Below are 18,758 nucleotides of genomic sequence, written 5' to 3' on the forward strand. Positions count from 1 at the left end.
CGGGGCATGGAGCAGGCCTATAAAATAGGCTGGGTCGGGCCGGGCCAGAGGGCGAGCCATGGCGGATGGGCGAAGGGAGCGCACGGCCCTCCTGCTGACCGACTACCTGGAGTACTGCGCCCGGGAGCCCCGCACGCCCGCGAGGGCGCCGTCCACGCCCGAGGCCGCCGTGCTGCGCTGCGTGGCCGCCCAGATACAGGAGGACAACTCGCACTTCTCCTACTACCGCGGCTTCCGCGGGGACCGCGTCGAGCTGGTGGCCAGGATGGCGCAGGAGCTACTCGCTGACGACCAGGGCCCCAGCTGGGGCCGCGTGGCATCGCTGCTGACCTTCGCGGGGACGCTGCTGGAGAGGCCGCCGCCGGGCACCTGGGGTCCGAGGGAGAAGGAAGGCATTAGCCGTAACTGCCGACTTCTGGTGGCTTCGCTGTGTGTCCAGTTCTCGGGATTGCACCGCACCTGGCTGGTGGCGCACGGCGGCTGGGTGAGCGCGGCGGGCGCGGGGACCCGGGCCGGGCGGGCAGCCTGGGGCGCGCCTGTGAGGCCTGCATCGGGAGGGACCCCGCTGCGCCAGTCCTGTGGGGGCGTTGGGTGTGAAGTCTGGCTTTCTCCTCTCCTGGCTGAGTCAGTCACAGAAACCGGCCTCGCTAGACGGCTCTCATACCAACCCGTTCTGAACCAGCAGTGCAAGACTTGGGTTTGCGCACTTTGGCCTTGCTCTTGACCGCCCTCGGGGTTTTAGAATGAGCCCATGTTAGGTCTGGATGCTTTGCTCGGATACTTTGCTCAGATAGAGATTCCCAAAGTGGTGAAGTCGGCAATGGGGTGGCCTGAGCCAGGTGGATTCTTTCTCCAACGCCTAATTAGATGCACCTTTGGAGAGACTTGGCCTCTCCATGGACCGCCCGGCCCTGCAAGTAGGAGCACACCGGCTTCAAATGTTAACAGTGAAAACGCAGCCCCTTGTCCAGCCCCCACGACTCTCAGGAAGTGCCTCTGCAGAGGTGGTGGGGATTGTGCGCCGGCACCCAGTGGTGGTGCTGACTCGAGTTTCCTTAATTTCTAATTTCACTGCACCTAGCCCTTAATTGCGAGGTAGCCAGGCGTACTGGCTCTCAGCTGTAAATCATTGATGCCTGTGGTCTAGGCTAGGGAAGCAGGCCCTTTCACTGCAGATCCTAAACCCAGCTCAAGTTGCCTACTGGGTTCTGAGCTAGACCCCTGCTGCTTTCTTCTCTTCCTTACTGGAGTTGAGGCAATGACTGTGGTGACGCAGGTTATAGAAGAAATACAGCCAAACTATTAAAACCAGCAATTTAAAAAAAAAATCTAAGGCTTAATGGAAGACACTGCAGGAAATTTAGCCTCCTGTTTTGCAGTTTCCTGATAGACCTGTAGTGATGAATTGGGTTCCATTTGTGGAGGAGAGGTAGTATCCAAATCAAAGTCTTGATCTTTTATTAACATTTTGAGGTGTTAGCATTAACTTCGTTCTTGTGGGATGTGTATATGTGGGCCTTCAACTATCCAGGCCTGTGAACTCTTAAGAAACCCACCTTGAGCCATTTGTCTTGACAAGGCATTTGGCCCCTCAGGGCCCTCCGCACTAAGGAAATCGATGCATTGTTTTTGTTCTTACTTTTTGGCTAATCATCACTGACTTAGGACTAACTTTTCAACATCAAGAAACAGAAACTCTCCAGTAGAGTAAACGGGACATGCCCACACCTCTCTGAGCTGCAGTTAAAATGCCACAGCCTAGATTTCAAGTCCCTTCTTCCACTGTTTGTTTGGAACTGCTTGCTTTATTGTCTCAGGTGGTACCTTTCAAGGTAGTGATTTGACATTTTCCCAAATGGTATCTGTTCTTTGCTCAGGAATGAACATGATATAGTAGTCTACCTTCCCCTGGGCTTTTGAAAGAAGTGGGTGAAAAGATGAGTATTCCTGCTCTAAATGACAAAGTGAAGTGACCCCTGTGCCCTTCTACTGCCTGTGTTGGACTATGTCTTACAAACTCTAACTCAGAGATTCCTAATGATAAGTTGCCTATTGGTCAGGATTTCCTGTCTTTACTTTTTAAATCTGGAGTTATCTTACTGTTTAATCGAGAACTTCCTATGTGTTTTATTGAGTTCAGGTTTTGAGTATTAAGCAATTTAATTCTCTTCTCCCTGCCCCATATAGGATGGATTTTGTCTCTTCTTCCAGCCTGCACTGCAGCCATCTTGGGAAAGACAGCTGGTCTGGGTTTTTCTGTCATGCTGTACGCAATAGTCTTAATCTACTTCTGGAAAAAAATTATCATGAATTCTAAAATTTCTTAACTCATTTCTACCTGCCTAACTGTGACCAGCCAAGCGAATCTGAGATGTGAAAGAACAGAACCAGAGTAAATCAGCTTCAGAGACGTTTTTACCTACGTTCATATAAGGAGTCCTACCGTGATTCAGCCGGCATTTTAACTCCTGACAAGTACTCAGAGGTATTAGGACAAAGGCGCAAATGGCTCTTCTTTAAAGGGGGGACGCAGGGATCTAAAGGCTTATTTCTCCAAAGAAAAACAGAAGAAACTGCTTTCCATTAAATAGGAAATAAGGTGCTATTTGCTACATTTGGATAAGAGTGGCTATGAGTCTCTCTCATCTATCTATGATTTCACATGCTGCTCCTGACTAATTGATCAAGGTGGCGGGTCAGGGGTGTAAAATGATACCAAAAGTCCTCCAAGTCACAGTTTAACAAAGAATGTAATATTAAATCTTTTTATGAGGAATTCTTTCTTAGTCCTTTGAAATCTAATTTCTGGGACTTGTATGTTTCTAGAGTTAATATATTAAAATTTTATTTTTCTGACTTTAATAAATTATTAAATATCTTAAAAGTTTTAATAAATATGCATCTTTAAAAAAAAATAGTTGGTTTTCCTTGGGACTTAATAAGCCTTTATTCTTAGAAGTAACTTGATGTCAATTTCCTTTTTATTGTCTCTTTACAACACATACAATTCTTTATTTTAAACTAATCAGTACACAAGCAGATAAAAAGTCCTTCTTTCTCCCCTTCCATTCTGCAGTCAATCCATCACTTGCAAGTTGATGGAGAGGGAAAACTTTACCCTTTAAATTTGCAGGCCTCAGGTACAGAATTTGAGACAAAAGACAGATTAACAGGAGAAAAACATAAAAATCTTATTTGATGGTAATGTTTTCTCAGGGGACTTCATAGAAAACAAGTGAAAACCCCAAAGAAGCAGTTAGATTTGGGGTTTGTATACCATTTTGAAAAAGGGCTATACTGTGGATAAATGACTAGACAAAGGAAAGGGATTTGGGCTCCTCAGGGTGTTACGTTGCGGGACAGTGACTAGGAATTACATGGAGGGAGCTAACGGAAGATGAGGATTATTTTAGTAAAATGCATGCCGATTCATCCTGCCGTTAACTCCCGTCGCCAATGATAAGACTGTTCTCCCCTTCCTGGTACAAGCAGGTACCTCTCACAGGAAATTTATGCCTTCCCTGCTTTTAGGCAGAAGGGAGGAGGCCAGAGAGCCCTTCCTCAAATGCTGTTTCTCAGTTGCCTTCAGCTTGAAATAATACAGCAAAGCAGCATATGTGGGGTAACACATTCTGATCCCCCTCAGTGGCTAACAGCACCATTATTCTGCTGCCCACTGGAATCTGTGTCCTCATGTCCTTTTGGAGCCCACACAGACCAGGCCGAGCTTGCCAGCAGCCATGGGACAGATACCTATAAGGACAACATGTCGGCCGAGGTCTGCTTCAGCAACATCTTTGTGGCCAAAGCTGTTGCTGAAGCTATTAGAACAAGCCTTGGACCAAAAGGAATGGATAAGATGATTCAAGATGGAAGAGATGATGTGACCATTACAAATGGTGCTCCCATTCCGAAATAAATGCAAGTGTTACATCCAACAGCCAGAATGCTGGTGGAGCTGAGGCTTAAGACAGAGAAGCAGGAAGTGGCACATCAGTGACCATCATTGCTGGCTCTCTCTTAGATACCTGTACTAAGTGTTGGTCAGAAAGGGATTCATAATTTCCAAGTCACTCTAGAAGGCTTTGGAAAAGGGTACTGAAATCTTGACATGTCTTGACCTGGGGAGCTGAGTGACAGAGAAACTTTGTTAAACAGTGCAGCCGGTTCATTGGACTCAGCAGTTGTCTGTCAGTATTCAAGTCTGCTTTCTCTTCCATGAGTGTACTCGGAGCGAGGAAAGAGACCCAGCCACGGCTACTGGTGTAGATCTTAGAGATGTCAAAAGAGTGAAGAAACTTGCTAATGCCCTTGAGCGTATAATGCTAAGTGAAATCAGTGAGACAGAAAAGACAAATACTGTGTGATCTCTGTTATAGATGGAATCTAAAAAAAAAAATTAAAAGAACTAAGGTCTTAGAACAAATTTGTGGTTGTCAGAGGTGGGGAGTGGTGGGTGGGAGGAATGGGTACATTTGTTTCTGGTTTTTTGTTTGTTTTTAGCTTAAATAAGCCTTTTTTTTTTTTTTTAAAGAGGAAACTTTGGGCAGTTGATGATTGTGAGTTGTTGGAAGAGCTGGTTCTCACCCAAGAAGTGGCAAATTCTGACATGGCCAGAGTTGGAAAGCCTAAGATCTGGTTCCAAAACAGATCAGAATAATCAAGCAGTGGCTTCTGATAAGCCCAGATGGACCGAACCCTGAGAGGACAGCCTATATTCTAAATTTAGTGAAGCAAATTTAACGAATGGATATAACGTCCTCCTCATACAAAAGTCTCCTCTTAAGAGATGCTGTTAGTGATCTTGTGTTACGTTTCCTGAATGAAAGATTGTCGTGGTTAAGGATATTGAAAGAGGAGATATTGGAACCATGTCAGTTGTGCATATTGACCAGTTCCCTGCTGAGATGCTGTGTTTGGCTGAGTGAGCTGAGGGGCCCGATTTACATGGTTCTGGCAAACTGCTCAAGATTCTAAGTTGTGTAAGCCCAGGAAGAACAGTTATAATTGTTCCTGCTTCTAACATGTTGGTGATGGAAGAAGCTGAGTGCTTTGTTTGTGATGCCCTATGTGTTATACGTTGTTTAGTGAAGCAGAGCGCTCTTCCTGCAGGCGGTAGTGCCCCCAGCATAGAGTGGGCCCTCTGGTTAGCTGCATATTCACCCACATTGAGAGGTATGAAATCCTGCTGCCATTGTGCCTTTGCCAGTGTGATGAAGGTCATTCCATCTACGCTAGCTGCAGCTGCTGGCCTAAATCCCATTTCTATAGTAACAGAACTAAGAAACCAGCAGGCCCAAGGAGCGGAACTGTAGGCGTTAGTGTCCAAAAGGTGGTATTTCCCACGTTTTGGAGGAGCTGGTTGTTCAGCCTTTGTTGGTTTTAGTCAGTGCACTGACTCTAGCAACTGAAACTGCCTGGAGCATTCTGGAAATTGATGATGTGGTAAATGCTTGGTAATCTGCATGACACTGGCTGGCTGGCACCGTCATGGCCACTGACAGTGTGCCTGGAGTGGAAAACAGCCTTGGTGTCCCTTGTTGTTTGTAAGAGTGTTTCCTCTTTAAATGCCTAGGCTTGGTCTTCCATTTGGCATTTGCTAGGGATTATATTCACACAATGAAAATATTAAATGTTTGGTTTCAAAATTAAAAATGCAGCATCCCTCCAGGCCTTCTTGGCCATTATTATACTTGCATTTTATAAATGACTGGACCTGCTCTGTGGCCTATACCTTACGAGCCTTTCCTGCTTCAGAACATGCATCTCTGCTTGTGTTCTGCCATGTGTTTTAGGGTGTTTCTCCTTGTAGGAGCTGTTAGAAACACTGTTGCATGAAATTTTTTTGTGCCTAGCAGTGCATGATTATGATTGGAGGAGAGAATCCCAGAGAGAGACTGTTTTGATTTACAATGTTAGTTTCAGGTATACAGCCAAGTGATAAGTTATACATACACATACAAATATACATATATTTTTTCCTTTTCAGATTCTTTGCTATTTTGTTATTACAAGAAATCAAATATAGTTCCCTGTGTTATATGGTAGGTCCTTGTTGTTTATTTCTTTTATATATAGTAATGTGTCTGTTGATTTCCAACCCCTAATTTATCCCTCCCTGCCCTTTCCCCTTTTGTAACCATAGTTTGTTTTCTATGTCCGTGAGTCTGGTTTTGGTTTGTAAATAGAATTTGTATCATTTTCTTTTTTAGATTCCACATATAAGTGATATCATGTGATATTTGCCTTTATCTGACTTGCTTCACTCAATATGATAATCTCTAGGTCCACCCATGTTGCTGGAAATGGCATTATTTCATTCTTTTCTATGGCTGAGTAATAGTCTATTATACACACACAGACACACACATACCACATCTTCTTTATCCATTCATCTGTTGATGGACATTTAGGTTGTTTCCATGTCTTGGCTATTGTAAATAGTGCTGCTGTGAACACTGGGGTGCACGTGTCTTTTCAAATTAGAGTTTTCTCCAGATATATGCCCAGGACTCAGATTGCTGGATCATATAGTGAGTCTGTTTTTAGTTTTTTAAGGAACCTCCATACCGTCCTCCAGAGTGGCTGCACCAATTTACATTCCCACCGCCAGTGTAGGAGAGTTCCTTTTTCTCCACACCCTCTCCAGCATTTAATTATTTGTAGACTTTTTAATGATGACCATTCTGACTGGTGTGAGGTGATACAGAGGCTCTCAGTCATGGTTTATATGTGTTAAAACTTGGCTACTACCAAAGTACTATTCAAAACAGGCCTGCCAATCCAAACGTACACCTACGTAGGGAATGCTTAGCTCGTCATACTCTCACCAGTGTTAAGTCATCCTAAGCTTTTGCCTTTATGGCTTTTGGCGTTTCATTCTTCTCTAGGAAGGTCATCCTTGTCCCAGGATTATAAAGAAAGTATTCTATGTCCTTGGTCACTGATCCATCCTGGAATTCTTAGTGTAGTATACAGTAGGACTCACTTCTTCAAAAAGAAGAGTTGGGGTAGGTCTTTCAGAATTGTTTATAGATGTTCCATTTTTTCCCCAACTGATTTGAATGTATTTTCTATTTTTTTTTTGACTTATTTTTCCTCTACTAATAGCACTCTGTCTCAATTACTGTATGTTTATGGCATGTTTAAATATCTGGTGCTGTAGTCTTATCTCCTCCCCCACCATTCTTTTTCAAAAAAAAATACAAAAGAAATCCTTGGCTATATTTGTGACTTGTTTAAGATGAATTCTAAAAATCAGTTTATAAAGAATCCATTTTACAATCTTTGCAATACTGTGTCTTCTAAGAACATGAACTCCTCTTGCATTTATTTAGGGCTCTCATGGTTTTCTTCCTACAGGTCCCATGTTCTTGCCAGATATCTTCCAACTCATGGGTTCTGTTGCTGTTGGGAATAGAATCTGGAGAGAATGTTTGCCTTCCCAGAGGGAGCCTGCCTGGAAAGAGAAGAGCTCACAGAAGGACAGAGGTCAGAGATGTGGGGTGGGATGGAGACGGGAGAAACAGTCCCACTGACAGCTGAAATCTCACAATTTGTGCCTGAAGCTGTAATGGGACTCAATAGTAATTTCCTTTTTTGCTTAAACTGATTTTTGTTGCGAGTGAAACTCAACTCATTATTGAGCCACAGGATCAATTTTTCCCGTTACATTTGTTGGTTATGGCTGTCATAAAAAGAAACATAATGATGGTTCTAAATCTGGCTACTTTGAAATCTCACTAGTTCTAACTAAATCTCTACCTCACTTTCTCTTTCTTGGATAATTGTATAAACTAGGGAATGATGCTGACAGTTGTTTCCTACCTACAAGAAATTCCTTTGATTTCTGGTCTGTTAATGGCTTTCTTTTCTTCCAGCACTTTTTCTTTTTCATTTTAGCATTTTAGGAGGGAGGAACTGTGGAGTTATTGCTTAGACCATAATTTAACCTAGGATCTCTCACGTTCTTTGAGTAAATTAAGGATTAGACAGACCTATGTTAATTCTCTGTGGTTTAAAAGAAAAAAATCCTGACAGTGCTGAGTGATGACCCATCCCAGTGTTTTTGACTGGAATATCTAGCCACAAGGTGAAGAAATCTTTTTCCCATGTGGTAATGTTGTCATTGCTCTTAGCATATGGGTGCTTGTTCCACAAGCTAAGTATTCTGGGCTCATAAGAGGAAGATGATTAGCGTGATGGAGCACTGATTAACGTGACAGTTCAAGGAGCTCTTGCGGTGCTGGGTTGGAGTGCACCTCTTACCCATCCACCTGTAGGCATTGAATCCCTCAAAATTTTGTCTGATACCCTATCCCTTGTCTACTTGGAAGGGTAGTATATTTGTTACTATCTTCTCTCGAGTTTTTCATGCATTTCTAGCTGGGCACCTCTAGATAAATGCTGTTTGCTTCAAACTCAGCTATTTTTTCCAGTTGTCCTTTCCCTGTAACCTTGGAGTCCTTTTGGACCCCAGTCCCTTTCATCTCCCTACTGCTGCTTCTGACTCACACCACTGTCGTTTCCAGGATGTACTCTTTCCTTGTGTTGATCAAAATATTCTCCAATCTTCCTCCAGAAGCCCTTCCCTGCTCCGTATTCCTTTATGATTTGAAACCTTCCGAGCTCTCTTTGACTTCTCATCCTTATATATGCCAAATCCATCTGCAGCTCTGCTACCTGGAAAAACTAGTGAAATACTTCTCAGGGATGCATCCTCATTCAAAGGTCTTTATCGGTTCCTCGTGGGCTGCAGTGGAAACAGTCCAGATCCCTGAGACCAGCTTTCCCTCGTTCCTGCCTCACATTCCTGCCAGTGTGTCCCACTGTCCCTGGATTCCTGTTGTCTGTCCTGACTCTGAGCCAACTTGTGTTCATGCTATTTCCTCTACAGCAGCACTCTCTCCCATCCATCACTCACTGAAATTCTTCAGTACCCATATTAAATTTTGTCTCTTCAGTAAAGTTTCAAGAAAACATCTCCCTCTTACCGCTGAGTCCTCTTTGGCTCAGACCGCCGCTTTGTATGTTAGTGCTTGGCTTACTTACCACTCCCCTCCCTTCTCTCGCTTTCATCAGATGGGCTGCAAATTATTAAAAGGACAAATTCCTGACTTCTGCTACCCTCAACTCATTATCAGCAGGAGTGCAAGCCTGTAAGGTGTTCAGAATACTTAATGATGGCCCTTCATTAGCTTCTCAGTGACAGAATCCCTTTCAGTCATAATCATTAGTTATGACACACACATCATTGATCCATGCCTGCATGGACTGCTTGTTTTTAATAAGAACCACAAGTGTACCACACAATATAAAAGCTAGGATCTTTCTTCTTTTTTTTTTTTTTAAGTATAGTCAGTTTACAATGTTGTGTCTATTTCTGGTGTACAGCACAATGCTTCAGTCATACATGAACATACATATATTCTTTTTCATATTCTTTTTCACTGTATGCTACTACAAGATATTTCCCTGTGCTATACAGTATAAACTTGTTTACCTGTTTTATAAAAGCTAGGATCTTGACTGAAGCATATCTAGCTCTGTGGTCTCTCCCAAACTTTTCCTTCTGCATGCACTTACAACTGTGGAAGCGCTGTGCAGTCAGAGTGGGAGGGTCAGCGCTAACTCAGAATGAGGGTTCCAGGAAGGCTTCCCTGTGGAGGTGATGTTTGACTCAGCAGAATTGGAGAGCTCAGAGCGAGGGGAAGAGAAGAGAGCAAAGGAAACTAGGGGCATGATGGAAACCAAGAGGAGGCAGTGCTTGAAGAAGTCAGAACTCTTTAACCTCACATGACATAACCTGCAGCTGTCACTTAGAGCTGAATTGCTTTCCAGCTGACCCACGTGGCTCCTGCTGGAGTGGAGGTCCTCGTTCTCCTCCCTCTGGATTTGTTTTTGGGGGTTGGGGAGAAGGCCTCAGTATTTTTTTTTCAGCTATATTGATATATAATTGACATATACCATTGTATAAGTTTAAGGTATATAGATAGTGTAAGGGTTTAACATATACTATGAAATGATTACTACAATAAAAAGAAAAAAAATTTTTTTCCTATAATGAGAACTCAGGATCTCCTCTCTTAACAGCTTCCCTGTATATCCTACAGCACTGTTCACTGTAGTCGTCATGTTGTGCGTTAACATCCCTAGTACTCATTTATCTTATAACTGGGAGTTTGTACCTTTTGACCACCTTCATCCTATTCTCCCTCCCCCCGAGTCCACCTTTGGTAACCACAAATCTGATTTTTTCAATGAGTTTTTTGTTTTTAGATTCTTCATATATGTGAGATCATACAGTACGCTTTTCTCTGATTTATTTTTCTTCATATAATGTCTTCAAGGTCCATCCTTGTTGTTACAAATGACAGGATTTCTTCATTGTTTATGGCTGAATAATATTTCATTGTGTGTGCGTGCGTGCGCAGAAAACCCTGAAGTCTCCACCCCAAAATTGTTAGATAATAAATGAATTCAGCAAAATTGCAGGATATAAGATTAGTATACAGAAATCTTTTTCCTTCTATTAGGTTTGGGAAGTTTTCAGCCATAATTTCTTAAAATACATTTTCAATCCCCTTCTCTCTCTTCTTCTGGGACTCCTATAATGTGAATGTTGGTGTGTTTAATGTTATCCTGGCAGTCTCTTAAATTGTTTGCATTTTTTAATTTGTTTTTCTGTTTGTTGTTTGTTTGGGTGATTTCCATTATTCTATCTTCCAGATCACTTCTGCATCACTTAGTCTGCTATTCATTCCTTCTCACGTCTTTATTTCAGCTATTGAATTTTTTATTTCTGGTTGGATCTTTTTTATATTTTCTAGTTCCTTGTTAAAGTTTTGCTGTGTGTATCTATTTTCCATAATTCAGTGAACATTTTTATTACCAACGCTTTGAATTCTTTATCTGATAAATTGTTTGTTTCTGCGTCATTTTTTTTCAGTGTTTCCTCTTGCTCTTTCAATTGAGAGCAGTTTCTCTGCCTTTTCATTTTGCTCAACTTTCTCTGCCTCTATGGATTTAGGTGAAACAGTTGCCTATTGTGATCTCGCAGGGGCATTATTATGTGGGAATGCCCCCATACAGACTGCGTGTGCCCAGTGCCTTTGGTGGGAGAGCTGGATTTGACATGGACACACTCAGGTCTTTCCTCGGGGTGTGCTGGCAGCTATCACCTTAGTAGGGGGTGGAGCTGGGTGTCAGGCGGGTCTTCCCCTCTGCTCCAAGGCCGTCACCACCGTATCAGGGGCAGGATCTGATCCCAGGTTGTTGCTGGAGCAGAAGCCTTGAGGGTTGAGCCCAGCTGGCTCTGTTTCCTTTAAGCATGTGTTTTTCTTTCTCCCTACACTGAGACCCTTGCCCTAGTGCAAGGGAGTGCTGAAGCAGGTGGGGCCCACGTGGGCTCTTGGCTCATGTCAGACATAAGCAGAGGTCTAAGCTGTCTCTGATGCACTGACAGTGCAGGCACCCAGTTTTTTCCCTTGCTCAATTCAGACACAGCCTCCAGTGCAAGTGTCCTTTGTCCCTTACAGCCAATTGCTGCCCAGAGCCTCTGTCACCCAGTACGAGTTGTGGAGCCACACCTTGGGGCCACTTGAACTCTCATTGTGTATCGGGGGTGAGCTGTGGAGGAGCAGCGCCATCAGAAATCTGGGCTGCTTCTGGTGTGCTGCTTGACTAAGCACCAAGGGCTGCCACCACCCTGCCCATGCTCCCCCCCAGGACTGGGTCATCTCTGCATCCCGCCGTCAGGCCTTCTCCCTGGCGACGGCCACCCCACATCCAGTGCTGCGCTGTGGTGTGGAGTGAGCGGGGTCTGGCCATTCACTTGGCTCAGGCTGGGGTGCACGGCAACACGGTCGTGGGAAACCCGGCAGCGGCTAGGGCAGACCTGTCTCTGCTCTGCCTCAGGGGTAAGCCAGCACGTGTGTGCTCCTCACAAATGGAGTCCAGGCCTCCACAGCTTTTCTCTTAGTCCCAGTGATTCCCCCAGTCAGCCAGAGGGGGCTTTTCTCCCTCAGGGAGGCCCCCAGGAGTGGGACGCCCAGTCAGGGGTTCTCACTGCTCACTCCCCAGGGTGGGTGTCCAGCTGTGTAACCTTCCTTTTCTTCTGAGTCCCCTCCCAGGAGCACAAGTCCCAACCCAACTGCTTTTCTTCCCTTCCTACCTGAATATGTGTGTATCTTTCTTACATCTGTGGTTTTACACGAGTCCTTCTGCCAGTTTCAAGTTGGTTTTCAGTGAAAATTGTTCCACGTGTAGGTGTATTTTTGATATATTCGTGGGGGGAGGTGAGCTCCACGTCCTCTTTCTCCACCATCGTGATTGACCCCTCAACATGTGCTTGATAGTACGTATTTTGCAACGTGTCAGTTATCTAACACTCACCTGATCAGTATGCTCCGCCTTCGTGGATTATGGTCTATGTCCATGATCACTGTTTATAAAACTCAGAGCGAACACTTGGGTTAGTCTGCGTGGGCTACAGTAACGAAATACAGACCGGGAAGCTTAAACAACAGAAATCGATTAATCACAGTTCTGGGGGCTGTAAGTCCAAGATCAGGGTGTTGACAGCACCGGTGTCTCCTGAGGCCCCTCTCAGCTCACAGATGGCCACCTTCTCATGTCCTCGCATGGACTCTTCTCTATACAGGCATCCCTGGTATCGCCCTTATGATGACACCAGTCTTACTGGATGAAAGCCCCACCCTATGACCTCATTTACCACTAACTTACCTCTTTAAAGTCCCTGTCTACAAATACAGCCACATTGGTGGTTAGGATTTCAACATACAAATTTTATGGGAGCCAATCTAGTCCATAACAACTGTGGATTCCTTACCCCTTTAAGTGGGACCCAAACAGCCCTTCTCTCCTAACAGTCTTCCATGTGGCAGCCAGAAAGCTCCTCCTTAAAAAGCAAGCCTATGGGTGTCAAACTTCCCAGCTATCAGATACAGCTTAGACTATCTGAATTAACCCGTGAGGGTCTAAGCCGTTGGCATCTTGTTCAACTCTCTGGCCTTGTATCCTGCTATGTATAAGCCACCCCACCCCACCCTCTGGCTTTTCCTGCCGCTTCTCCTCTGTGTTCCTTCTTTATGGAAATGATTATAACTCGCCAACTTCAGGTTTTATCCTTTGGGCTTCCATCTCCTCTCCTGTCCGTATCCTTTATGCAGCTGAATCTTACTTGCTATTCAAGACTCAGCTCTAGTATCTCCTTGTCAACAGGCCTCTTTGCAGGACCCTCTCTTGCACAACATCGTATTTTGTGTGCACATTTATTGCTCAGACTGTGGCTCTTGGCTTGTCTTGTGCCATCTGAACCGTAACTTCTTTGAGGGCAAGGACTGAGTCCTACTTACACCATTGGTGTTCCCAGCACCTTGCACGGTGCCTGGAATGACATAGAGGAAGAAACCTATGGAACTCATCTAAATACTGATGGGAATCAGGTACTCTAATTCCATCTCCTAAGCAAATAGCTCTGTTTGAGGCTGTTGTGGATTCCTGTTCAGATAATCATGGGGCATCCTTTCTTATTTATCATGCTGACATATTACTAGCTGGCCCTTGCTAATGAACTGTCTTACTAATGGTCACCTCAAAGAACTAGAAAAAGAACAAATTAAGCCCATAATTAGTCTTGAAGGAAGGAAATAAAGATCATAGTGAAAGAAATAGAAACCAGATAAAAATAGGAAGGAACAACAAAACTAAGAACTAGTTCTTTGAAAAGACAACTAGACTATATATGTGTTTATTGCTATAAACTTCCCTCTCAGAACTTCCTTGGCTAAATCCCACAAGATCTGATAGGTTGTATTTACATTTTTTTGTTGTTGTTTCAATAACTTGTTATTTAATTGCAATTTCTTCCTTGACCTGTTGGTTGTTTAGAACTGTGTTGTTTAGTTTTCACATGTTTGTAGATCTTTTCACTTTCCTCTTGACCTATATTTCTAGTTTTATGCCACTGTGGTTAGAAACAATATCTGATATGATTGCATTCTCTTTAGATTTGCTAAGATTTGCTTTGTGTCCTATCATATGATCTACGCTGGAGAATGTTCCTTGTGCATTTGAGAAGAATGTGTATCCTGCTGCTGTTGGATGGAATGTTCTATATATTAAGTTCACCTGGTCTAATGTGTCCTTTAAGGTGAGTGTTTCCTTATTGATTTTCTGTATGGATGATCTGTGCATTGATGTAAGTGGGATGTTAAAGTCCCCCACTAGTACTGTGTTACTGTCAATTTCTCCCTTTATGTCTGTTAATATTTCCTTTATTTAGGTGCTCCTATGTTGGGTACATATGTAATTAAACAATTACAGATGTTAGAGGAAATGAGCATGGGAAATAGCGATAGCTACTACAGTTTAAACAATTAAACCCTATCCTGTACATTTCATACCTGTGACTCATCTATTTTGCAACTGGAGTTTGTACCCCTCAATCTCCCTCACCAATTTCTTTCCTCCCTCTACCCCACAACCACTTGTTTGTTCTCAGTATTTATAACTTTATTTTACTATGTTTGTTCATTTGGTTTTTAAAATTTCACATACGAGTGAAATCATATAATATTTGTCTTTCTCTGTCTGGCTTACTTCACATAAGACCCACTAGGTCCATACATGTTGAAAATGGCAAGGTTTCATTCTTTTTATACTATGAAATTGTTTCCAAATTTAATTTAATTCCAATAATTCCAAATTCCAAAGTTACTGTTTTCTAATTCTATTTATCAGCTTAACCAGAGTTTTGTGTACTTTCATCTTTTAATTTCAGCTTGAATATCCCCTTTCAACGTTTATTGGAAGGCAGGTCTAGTTGTGAAACTCCTTCAGCTTTGGTCTGGGAAAGGCTTGATTTTATCCTCCTATCTGAAGGATAACTTTGCCAGATACAGTATTCCTCACTGGCAATTTATCTTTAAATATTTTAATATGTCATTGTACTCTGTAGAGTTCCTTTTGGAAAATCTGCTGATAGCCTAATGGGTGTTGGTGGTGACTATTGTTTTTTGTAGATTACTGTCTTTTTTACCCAGGTTGCTTTTAAAATTCTTTATCATTAACTTTTGACAGTTTCATTATAATATATCTTACAGGCTTTTTGTATTGAGATAAAGTGTTGTACTAGCATTGTAGTTATTTATGTATATCCAGTTTCTTCTCCAGGTTTAGGAAGTTCTTAGCTATTATTTCTAAATTTTTTCTCTTCTAGTTTTATTGAGATATAATTTACATAAGGTACTATGTAAGTTTAAGGTATATAGCATATTTATTTGACTCATATATTATGATTATCACAGAAACTTTCGATAACATCCATCATCTCACACAGATACAAACTTAAATAGAAAAAGAATTTTCTTGTGCTGAGAACTCTTAGGATTTATTCTCAGATTTACTCTCTTAACAATTTTCATATATAACACATGGCAGTGTTCATTATATTAGTCATGTTTTACATTCCATCCCTGGTACCTACGTATCTTATAACAGGAATTTTATGCCTTTTGACTACCTTTATCCAGTTTCCCCTCTCCCCGTCCCCTGCAATTGGTAAACACAAATTTGACCTCTTTTTATGAGTTTGGTTTTGAAGTATAATTGACCTACAATACTGTTAGTTCCTGTTTAAGGAAAAAAAAAAAAACAATTATTTGGTATTTCTATACATTTCAAAATCACCACAGTAAGTCTAGTCACAATATGGCACTATACACAGACAGCACATAATTACTGACTATATTCCCTACCCTGTACATTTCATACCTGTGACTCATTTATTTTGTAACTGGAGTTTGTACCCTTCAATCTCCCTCACCTATTTCTTTCCTCCCCCTACCCTGCAACCACTTGTTTGTTCTCAGTATCTATAACTGTTTATTCATTTGATTTTTAAAATTGCACATATAAGTGAAATCATACAATATTTGTCTTTCTCTGTCTGGCTTATTTCACTTAGCACAAGACCTGCTAGGTCCATACATGTTGTTGAAAATGGCAAGGTTTCATTCTTTTTTAAGGTGTAATATTCCATTGTGTGGAAATGTGTGTGTATATATTCCTCTTTATTCATCTATTGATGGACACTTGGGTTGCTTAAATATCTTGGCTATTGTAAATAATGCTACAATGAACATAGGAGTGCAAATATCTTTTCTAATTAATGTTTTTGTTTTCTTCAGATAAGTAACAAGGAGTGGAATTGCTGGATCATAGGGTAGCTCTATTTTTATTTTTTTATGAAATTCCATACTGCTTTCCTCAGCTATTTCTTTAAATAAACTTTCTGCCCTCTTCTCCCTCTCTTTTTAATATATACCCATTAATTATATGTTGGTTTTTCTGATAAATTCTGTTGGAATCTGATAAATCTCACAATTTACACTTCTAAAATGCCTTAGTTCTCCCTCCTCTTTCACCTGAATCATTTCTTTTCTGTGTGTCTTTATCATATTTTACTTAACTGTCCCTACATTGCTGGACATTTTATTTCCATGTTCTTTTTGATGTATAGGTGATGCACAATATAGTGTAAGTTTCAGGTATACAACATATTCACCATTTTAAAGGTTATATTACATTTATAATTATTATTTTAAAAACAATGTATCCTTGTAGCTTATTTATTATCTACATAGTGTGTACCTCATAATACACTACCCCGATCTTTCCAACCCACCCTCGCTTTCCTCACTGTTAACTACTAGTTTTTTCTCTATATCTGTGACTCTGTTTCTTTTTTGTTGTATTCAATACTTTGTTGTATTTTTTAGACTCCACATATAAGTGATAATATACAATATTTATCTTTTGCTATCTTATTTCACTTAGCATAATACCCTCAAAGTCCATCCATGTTGCAAATGGCAAATTTAGTAATCCATTGTACATGTACATCTGCCCCCCACCTTTTTTTTTAAGGGACGTATAGTTTACAGTGTTGTTAATTTCTGGTATACAGCTTGATGTTTCAGTCATACATACATATGTATATACCATTTCATCTTGTTTTTCATCATACATTACTATAAGACATTGAGTATAGTTCCCTGTGCTATACAGTAGAAATATCTCCATTTTATATACAGTAGTGTCTCCAAATCTCAAACTCTCAATTTATTCCTTTCCAACCCCTTTAACCCCTCGTAACCATAAGTTTGTTTGTTTCTGTCTGCGAGACTGTTTCTGTTGTATAAATAAGCTCATTTGTCTTTTTTGAGGGAGAGGGATTCCATAGATAAGTGCTATCATATGGTAATTTTCTTTCTCTTTCTGACTTACTTCACTTAGAATGACCATACCTAGGTCCATCTATGTTGCACCAAATTATTACATTCTTTTTTATGGCTGAGTAGTATTCTGTATGTGTGTATATATATACCACCACATCTTGATCCAGTCATCTTTCGATGGACATTTAGGTTGTTTCTATGTCTTGGCTATTGTAAATAGTGCTGCTATGAACACTGGGGTGCAGGTATCTTTTTGAATTAAGGTTCCCTCTGGATATATGCCCAGGAGTGGGATTGCTGGATCATATGGTAAGTATATTTTTAGTTTTTTAAGGAATGTCCATACTGTTCTCCATAATGGCTGCACCATACTGCATTGCAACCAGCAGTCTGCAAGAGTTCCCTTTTCTCGACACCCTCTCCAGCATTTAACATTTGTGGACTTTTTAATGATCACGATTCTGACTGGTATTAGGTAAGAAATCATTGTAGTTCTGATTTGCATTTCTGAGAATTAGCGATATTGATCATATTTTCATGTGCCTATTGGTCATTTATTATCATTAAAGAATTGCTTCTTTAGATCTTCTTACAGATACTGGAAATTAAGCCTTTGTCAGTCTCCTCTTTTGGAAACAGTTTCTCCCATTCTGTAGGTAGATTTTTGTTTTCCTTTTGGTTGCCTTTGCTATGCAAAAGATTATAAGTTTAAATAGGTCCCTTTGTTTATTTTTGCTTTTATTTCTTTACCTGGGTAGACTACCCTAGGAGAATATTGCAAAGATTGATGTCAAATGTTTTCCCTGTGTTTCTTTAAAGAGATTTATATTGTCTGGTCTTAAATCTTTAATCCATTTTGAGTTAATTTTTATGTATGCTTTGAGGGAGTATTCTAACTACATTGAGCTGTACAGTTTTCTCAGCAGTTTGTTGAGGAGACACTCTGCTCAATTGCATATTCTTGCCTCCTTTGTTAAAGATTAATTTACCAGAAGTCTGTGGGTTTATTTATGGGGGTCTCTATTCTGTTCCATTGATCCATATGTCTGCTTTGGTAACAATATGGGGCTTTATTTCACTGTATTTTTTTTTTAAAGTTTAGTCAATTACAGTGTGTAAATTACTCCTGTAGAGCATAAAGTAACAGTGATGCATAAATACAGAAATATTCCTTTTCATTTTCTTTTTGATTAAAGGTCATTGTAAGATATTGAATATAGTTCACTGTACTATACAGGAGAAATTTGTTTTTTATTTATTTTTAGATACAGTGGTTAACCTTTGCTAATCTCCACCTCTGAAATTTTTCCCTCTTGCCCCCTTTCCCCCAGCAACCATAAAATTGTTTACTTTTTGGGAGTCTGTTTCTGTTTTGTAGATGTGTTCATTACGGTCCTCTTTTTGTTTCTGTGTCTTTTTTTTTTTTTTTTTAAGATTCCACATATGAGTGATACCAAATGGTATTTTTCTTTCTCTTTCTAGCTTACTTCACTTAGA

At 41.2% G+C, this 18,758-nt stretch overlaps 1 protein-coding gene and 1 pseudogene across 3 annotated transcripts; both read left to right on the forward strand.

Annotated features, from left to right (window-relative positions):
- The first annotated feature begins 58 nt into the window (after positions 1–58).
- On the forward strand, positions 59–14,570 carry BCL2L10 (BCL2 like 10). 3 transcript variants are annotated; one of them, XM_032481179.1, is made up of 3 exons: positions 59–484; positions 7,363–7,491; positions 14,031–14,570. In XM_032481179.1, exons 1-3 carry the CDS (start codon positions 59–61, stop codon positions 14,037–14,039), a joined length of 564 nt encoding a protein of 187 aa, XP_032337070.1. In that variant the 3' UTR covers positions 14,040–14,570. The 3 variants fall into 3 exon arrangements, with proteins under 3 accessions (XP_032337070.1, XP_032337069.1, XP_032337071.1); XM_032481178.1 differs by lacking the exon at positions 14,031–14,570 and having other exon boundaries at positions 7,363–7,905; XM_032481180.1 differs by lacking the exons at positions 7,363–7,491; positions 14,031–14,570 and adding an exon at positions 2,188–2,850.
- On the forward strand, positions 4,097–5,508 carry LOC102518810 (annotated as a pseudogene).
- Positions 14,571–18,758: the final 4,188 nt, after the last annotated feature.

Source organism: Camelus ferus, chromosome 6, assembly GCF_009834535.1.
Source record: "Camelus ferus isolate YT-003-E chromosome 6, BCGSAC_Cfer_1.0, whole genome shotgun sequence".
Classification (NCBI taxonomy): Eukaryota; Metazoa; Chordata; class Mammalia; order Artiodactyla; family Camelidae; genus Camelus; species Camelus ferus.

What these genes read in the sequence shown, in the direction of transcription:
- BCL2L10 (XM_032481178.1), top strand. Translation starts at nt 59, where the DNA reads ATGGCGGATGGGCGAAGGGAGCGCACGGCCCTCCTGCTGACCGACTAC. An exon ending in TGGTGGCGCACGGCGGCTGG is followed by an intron (nt 485 to 7,362) that starts GTGAGCGCGGCG and finishes TTCTTCCTACAG; the next exon opens with GTCCCATGTTCTTGCCAGAT.